Source organism: Notothenia coriiceps, unplaced genomic scaffold, assembly GCF_000735185.1.
Source record: "Notothenia coriiceps isolate Sejong01 unplaced genomic scaffold, NC01 NC01_scaffold00037246, whole genome shotgun sequence".
NCBI classification, from domain to species: Eukaryota; Metazoa; Chordata; class Actinopteri; order Perciformes; family Nototheniidae; genus Notothenia; species Notothenia coriiceps.
Window position 1 is genome coordinate 8138897 of NW_011369947.1, and position 7969 is coordinate 8146865.

General features: G+C 38.7%; 1 protein-coding gene across 1 annotated transcript in view; it reads right to left on the bottom strand.

The window, feature by feature from the left end:
* Positions 1–7720, bottom strand: part of LOC104965702 (uncharacterized) — a 12459-nt gene extending 4739 nt beyond the window's left edge. Inside the window, exons 1-3 of the mRNA XM_010794708.1 lie at positions 7421–7720; positions 5626–5952; positions 5279–5461 (exon numbers count right to left, since the gene is read on the bottom strand). Of these exons, the coding sequence (XP_010793010.1) occupies positions 5279–5461; positions 5626–5952; positions 7421–7469 (559 nt within the window). The 5' untranslated portion in view covers positions 7470–7720. The remainder of the gene's footprint in view (positions 1–5278; positions 5462–5625; positions 5953–7420) is intronic.
* Positions 7721–7969: the final 249 nt, after the last annotated feature.

Here is a 7969-nt window from a genome sequence, read left to right on the forward strand (position 1 = left end):
TTCCAGTTAACGCCACTTTCAAGGTCGACTTGTTACATTTAGTTTTCCATATACAGATGAAAGTTGACTTATATAAGTTGAAGTAAAGGTGTATGAAGTCTTAAGTCTCCGAAGTGGAGACTGTCAAGTCTTAAATTAACATTAGCCAAACTAGGTAATTATATTACAATGGACTTAAAGGAGAATTCAAATTTTTAGCTGAAATACCAATAACCGTCAAAATTATACGTATGTGCGTTAGTCCGATCTCAAAACTTAACTAAAGTTTATAGAAAACATTATTAAACTGTTGGTAAAAGCGCGGGACTGTGTATCATTGTTGAACATTATGACGAGCAGTAAATATTTGGTTTGTTTGAGACACCGTGGTCGTCCTTTCCAATGCATGCTGACCCACAGCCCAATGCGTTGACTTGGACAAAACGTTCATAACCGGTCACATTACGTGAATGTTGTTATTTGGCTGTTACAAACGTATACATGTATTTAACTATAAAGCTAACCAACAAATATTATTTTTGTATTAAATGTAAGTTTTACAAAAGGTTTCGGTATAGGTCCAGACCTTTTGTGGTTCCGACTACTGTCGTCTGTCGCTACCGCGAGTCACAAAAGCCACGCGAAACCCTCCCCCTTGACACCAGGAGGGTCGACTACCTGTCCCCGGAATCTTTTGTCTTCTATGTTTAAACTATGGTTTAGCCGGTTTGGTTTTGGTGGGTTATTATGGGAATGACACTATTTTTGGTTATTCCTAACACGTATTACCCTATTTTCGTCGCTAGCGAGTAAATTAGGTTCATTTACCTTTTAAATTCCCACTTTGTTGGAGGTCGTCCTGACTGTCACTACTTATTAGGGAAAAACTTTTTTTTTATGCACTGCCGTATTTTATGAGTTTCTTCTTTTAGCCGAGAGATCGCTTTAACTGGTAGAAGTTTCCTTTATAGAAAACATAGATCGACCCTTCTACATTTTTATTTTACCTATCTGTGTCGTATGTCGTTCTCACAAAACTTAAAGATTTGGGTTGTTATATAGACTCAGACAAGCGTGATTTTTTGGACATTTTTTTTACTGAAATCTAAGCCACTTTATTACTTTTCAGGTCGCTCGTTCTCACACAAAGGAAGTCGAGGGACAAGGAGGACAGGCCGACCCGGAGGACTCACAGACAGGCTCCCTCTCCTTCTCCCAGAGGACGAGGAGACCCCCTTCCCCTCCCCGTCAGGAGTCATTTGTCGACCTGACGACTACCTGCGAGTGACTAGTCGTGTGACTCCGAGCGTTAGACATGGTGGGAGTGAGCTCTGATTCGTCGTAGGTTGAGACTCTGTTCGTCAGACGTCCTCCGGTAACCGCGACCGACGGCAGTCACTTATTGTAAGTCGTTCCAGAGAGTTCCTCTCTCTACGAGGTTGGACACCACTCTTTTCTAACTTCAGTTGGTCACAAGGCTCACTTAGTTCTCCGTAGCCTAGTCGACCGCGCCGGGATTCATGTAGGAAACCCCCGGGCGGAATTTTCGGCTCCGAAACCGAACAAGGGAGGTCGGACATTCGGCCGCAGGAGTGAAGTATGTTGTCGCCTTGCGTTGAAAACAGGAATACTTACAATCGTATTCGTTCGTGTCTAAGGCATATGTTTTATGACGTTCGCTTTCATTTTTTGTGCACCTGCGCGATTGGAGAAAGAGTCCCCCAGGAGTCGAAGGACGATTTCCGAGCCGAGTTGGAGGAGATTCCCCCGAGAAACGTCCAGGAAGGTCGGAGATAACTTCATTTCTTTTAAGCTCCTGAACCTAAGAAAAGCTCAGATATCAGTTTTACATTGCTGCAGTGAATCAGTTTATCAATTAAGGTTGTAGTTTATTCAAAACCAAGTAAGAAGCCTCTATCCTTCAGCATTTGAACTGCAAAGTCACTGAGGATGTCAATGACTTCACTGGAAACCAATATCTGAGCACAAAGACATGTTATTCACATAATATTAAAGCTATATATGTATCAGTGTTTAAAGTAAAACAGCTCACCATGAGAGACTCCGAGTATGAACACCAGCAGTCCAACCACAGCCTTCATGCCTCCTCAGTGTTCAGTCAGCAACTTTCAGACACACTTCTCTACTTCCCACCAACACCGTACACTGAACAGCCGGAGATATATCCTGTTAGTGATCAGCCTCAGAGCATAATTACTGTAACCTTTCAGCAGAGCGTTGTTATATTCATCTTTTTTTGGATTGAAAGAAAAGGAAGTGATATCTGTGTCACTTCCCCTTTTGGCCTCCACCAAGATGGCCTCTGTGGGTGATGGACTGAGAGGAACAGAGGGAAACATTCCTCCTTTTAAACGGAAAGAGGGTTTGAGACTAACAGCTGTCCTTTTTTTGTTTTCCATGTAGCAATATTGACAACGAAATGAAACGGTTAAATGTCGCTTCCACATCTTACCGAATTAGCAAACTGCCTCTCACTCACCAGCAGATCATTGATATTAAACCATTTTAAACAAACATTAAAACTATCTGCACACCAAACTGTATTTTAAATTCTGATTCAAACAGTCAAATGAATACTTGAATAATTCACAAATAATGACAGTGATCCTAATATCATTTTACAGGGGTATAACAGCATTATACAGATTCACGCTAGTGGTCAACTAATGTTTGCAGCATAAATATATATTGAATATATTTGTTGCAATACTTTATCCATAACAGCACCTAAACATTTCTGAGGCTTTTGTCCTCTGACAAAATCAACATGCAGTTAAAGGATTATTAGTTTGTCTTCTGTCAGAGGCTTTTTTTATAACTAAGGCAATAATACGCCCTACTTCTCAGCCCCCTGACTGAACAGAACAATACTTTGCCATCAAACTATCATTTCAGGATCACATCCGTTCAACATAGGCTCTTTATTTGTACTTAGTTTGTTTAAAAAATAGTTTAATTTGGTTAGCCTAATGGTCTTCACAGCTTCCTGCTGAATATGAAAGGAATTCATTTTGGTCAAATCAAATGTAAACTTCAAAACTGTTCTGACATATTGGTTGATGCAAGTGTTAGTTAGGGTGGTGGCTGTTGTGTAATTCACTACATGGAAAAGGGAAGTAGATGATTCAACTTTCAGTTATCTCACTTCTCTCTCTCTTTAGACTCTGTTGCCCTCTATTGATATAAGGAACATTCCCTAAACTATTTAAAGACATATGACATTGCACTTGTAATAATACACATATATGTTTATATTTTAACCTCATTATGCAGACTGGTAGTAGTAGCCTATTAAGGCAGCAACACCATATGGTTATTTTGTATTGATCATCATTTCTACCTGAAATGTTAACATTGGGAACAGAGATTTTACAGAATTATCCACGAACAGCAGTAACGCCTCTGACCGTCAGTAGGGGGAAACCTCACACCGACTGATACTGATAATTAAAGGTAGAGTCTGTGATGAAAATGAAAACAACAAAATGGAAGTTTACATTATTTGAATAATGTTTACATCTAGATTACCTTTAGTAAGAATACTTAATGTTTGTTGAATTAGCAAAACACGTACAGACCTTTATTAGCCTTACATACTTTTATTATCATGAAAGCAATATTTAACTTCATAAAGTGCCACAACTGGATTGGATATATAACAACAGCAAAGCGACTTTCCATAAGAACGTATTGCAAGCAAACAAGCAAAAAAATACCTATATATGACATTTTAATCACATGAGGAAAACAACAGACTATCATGCACATGATTCAATCTGAGTCCAATCCTAAAATGATATAAATGATCATGATTGTAAAAAAAGATGCAGGCACCTCGACTTGTACTTGAACTACGATACAAAATGCAAAACAACACTGACAGACCTCAAATAATAACAACTCATACTGACCTGCTAAACTGTGAACACATTTAAGTAATTTTAGAATAACCACAGCAGATTATTTCCACTCCCTTTCCTCACATGCTTAAAGACGATGAGAGACGACCTGAGTTGAACTTCAGATGCCTTACATCTCAACCATCACAACAGACTCATCTTGATGTTCCCTCTCTGGACGGTAAGCAGAACCTTCAGCCTTCTTGTGTTTCTTTTTCTTCCAAGCAAAATAGACGGCAATCCCGATTAATGCAAAAACCACCACAGCTGCCCGCACACCACATACGAGCAGGGAGTGATGAGCTGGGATAAAGAGGCACAAAAACAACATGTCAAGTTAGTTCTGTGACAGGAGAGTTCATGTTTACTATTTAAGAACCGTCTCTGCTGGAGGAAGAAAGTGCTTATTGGATGGTTTATGGAAACATTGATATCACTCTCCTACCCACAAGCCTTAGTTTTCACAGGTTTCTGTAAAAAATCAATAAGACAACAACAACTCATCCAGAACGCTGCTGCCGGAGTCCTCACCAAAACTAGGAGAATTGACCACACCACCCCAGTTCTCAAAAATCTGCAGTGGCTGCCTATCACACAAAGGATACACTTCAAAATCTTACTTTGAACATACAAAGCACTTCATGGATTGGGAACAAAACACATTTCAGAGATGCTTCACTGTTACGAGCCAGCCAGAGCTCTCTGATCAACAAGAGCGGGTTTACTCCTTGTCCCCAGAGTCAGAACTACATTTGCAGAGACAGCTTTTAGTTTTTATGCACCACAAGCCTGGATTCTTTCTTTTTAATGCTACCTATCCTGAGATGCTATAACCGTGCCTTATCACTGCAACAATTATTTTATCGCTTTTTTGAATTGTCTTTTTTTTGTTTGTTTGTTTTGTATTATGATGTGTTAAATGCCTATGTGAAGCACTTTGAATTGCCTCTGTGTCTTAAAATGTGCTATACAAATAAACTAACCTTGAACCTTGAACCTTGAACCTTAGTTTCTATGTTTGTTGTAGGAGCTGTTCCAAAACTCACACATATAGAAATAACTCTAGGGGGTTTTATGGAGATAAACAAAGTAAAAAAAGGGGGAATGACTTTAACAATCCATTGTAGAAGTTTTGTATTTCACTAATCTCTTTGTGTGTCTCCTTACTGTTGTGACTCGACAGTTATGTTACGTTAAAGGGGACCTATCATGCAAAATGCACCTTTGTGCGTCTTTTTATACATGAATATGTGTCCCCGGTGTGTCAGGGAACTCACCAAGACTCAGAAAACACAACCCTCTCTATTTTCCTCCATACCCAAATCTCTTAAAAAGGGGCTGCAACGGATCTGATACAGACTGATCCAGATTTGAACACNCGTGTTGTCTCAGAGTGATGCTGTTAGTCTCAGTATTTACAGATTGGAGCTCAGTGTCTGTCAGTGAGCGTTCATCCAGAGTCCAGCTGTACTGAGGACTGTCCCCTCCCCCAGAGGAGCAGGAGACCCTCTTCTCTCCCTGGGACAGACACTCAGAGGCCAGCCGGACAGAGGACACAGGAGCTGAAGGAAGCACACTAGTGACTTTTCATATTCACACAATCTAAGTCATTTCATGCAGTTTTTAGTGCAGAACAGACAGATTATGTTGAGTTTAGAAATACAAACTTTGTATGTGTGTCTATCCATTTGACTACATTTCCCAGTAGATAAAAAAAGATATTTACCTTGAATGGTCAGTCGTAGAGCCCGATTCTCTTTGATATTTATGCCGTCACTGATTTCAAAAGGATATTCATCACTGTCAGTCCTGCTGAGGTTGTTCACCCTAAATGTTCCATTACTTGGATTAAATGAGGATCTGCTTTTTATCCCATTATGCACAATCGTATTGTTTATCACAGTAAGTATTATTGTTGTTTTGTTTGACGATTTGTAAAATTGGTATCTTTGTGTTTCTAAGGCCCTGTCCATCAGTTGGAAGACCACAGTTCCTCCCAAAGGACCGAAGCAGTGAGCTCCATCCTGTCTGCCGTCACAGTGGGTTTCCAGACCTGGAAACACAAAATAGAAACATTTAAAAAAAGGTTTAAAATCAAAAACATCAAAAATGTAAGTTTTGCATTTCTACAAAAATATTGAGTTTTGTAATTCTTTAAGCATATTTAAATACTGATCTGCAGCAAAAAATAAGTATTTCACTGGTTTCAAGACAAAGTTTTGTGAAATACTGTATACATATGTTTAGCAGCTGAACTGTTACAGTACAAATGCTTGTGTACAATATTTGTGCTTAGGTGAAGTTAACCTCACCCAAACAGGAACTTCCATTTTAAATTATTAGGAAGTTACCAAAGCCTTCAAAATCAACTCGTTATTTTTCAGTGTGTTTTTGGCAATGTGTTTGAACTAATGGAAAAGAGCCATCAAACCTTGATATCTAGCGTATATAAATTCTAAAGATGTGGCCATCAGACCATGATATACTGTATAAATGTTTCCTGTGGATGTAAGCATTCTGTAGCTGTAATCAAGTACCAGTACAAGGAATTAACACATGTTCTTAACTTAAAGTAAGCTTTACGAACATTGTATGTGGAATTGAGAAGAATATGAGTGGAAAATGTCATTAGGTTGAATCAGTTACATAATAAATTATGTTTGATTAATACAAGATTGAAAAACTATCAATCATAGTTATTCTGTTAATTTTTGTATAAGTTATAATTAAACGGTTGAACTGTAACTGTATGCCTAATTTAATGCAGACAGAAAACATGTTTTGTTGCGATAGAGCCATGAACAATATGTGAAAGCAAAACATTTCACTGAACAAACGGAACAAAAACGTTCCTCCGCTTGTCAGTTTCTTTAGTTGTTGAATTAATTGTACAGCCTATTGTTATCAAAATTATGACTTAGAAATGATTGTCATGTGTAAATGAGACAAAGAAAGCTTTAAGTTAGCTTCAACATCATGGATCTATGCCAGTGAATGAAGATCACAGCAGATTTTGAAAAATCCCTAATCATATTTATTTCATGTATTTGTGATGTTTCATGTCTCGAATGAATTTGGGCCCAGCGTGGTTGAAGAGTTGATCGTAGGCTTGAATATTGGTGCCTTCACACATTTTGATTTTTGAATTTTGATCTTAAGAAATGTGGGCATAATGTGAGTACATTTAGAAAATGTTATCTCAACTCCAACATTTCAGAAAATATAGTCTCCTATCTCAATATTGTTGTCTCCTGGGTTCTGTAGTGCTCGGAGTCTGTCTTTTTATTTTCTTCCTCCCAACCCCCATCCCCTCAGGAAGCCTTTTGCCTCCTGTCAGGTCATCTTTGAAAATAAGAATTTGTTCTTAATTGATTTTCCTGGCTAAATAAAGGTTCTACTACTACTACTACTACTACTACTACTACTACTACTACTACTACTATTGATGTAAAACTAATATATTGCTCAGCTTTAATGTCAAATATATGTGAATTAGACTGATTATAAGTTAAAGATCTGACCGTAAGAGGCTCCGAGCACCATCACCAACAGTCCGATCACAGCCTGCATGTCTCCTCAGTGTTCAGCCTCTGGGGACCCAGTCTGCAGCTCACACTAAACTCTAAACTTTATACTACAGCAAACGTGCACATACTACACAGAGCTGCCTGACATGTCTTCTGTTAGTGATCAGATTCAGATAAGAAGTGATGAAGCAGAATATCGTGATCAACTGGTCCTCTTACCTCCCCATTTATGTTGAGAATATTCTGACTACTAGATACCGTTATAGCCTTAAAAGGAGGTTGGAACCTAAAAGAAATAACAGAAGTATGGTAATGGTTTCTGTAGTTCTGTGAGACAATATCAGAGCGTACGCTTAACTTTAGTAAGGCAGGAAATTGTGTCATTGTAGAGGAAGTAGAGGGAGGCATGTGGCGCAGTGGATAGAGCCTTGGTGTTCGAATCAGGGGGTGTACATTTGTATCAGAAAACAACTATTAAGTCCCTCCAACTACCATGAAACAACTGGTCCTTAGACAAGACATAAAGTGAGTGAAACCAAACTC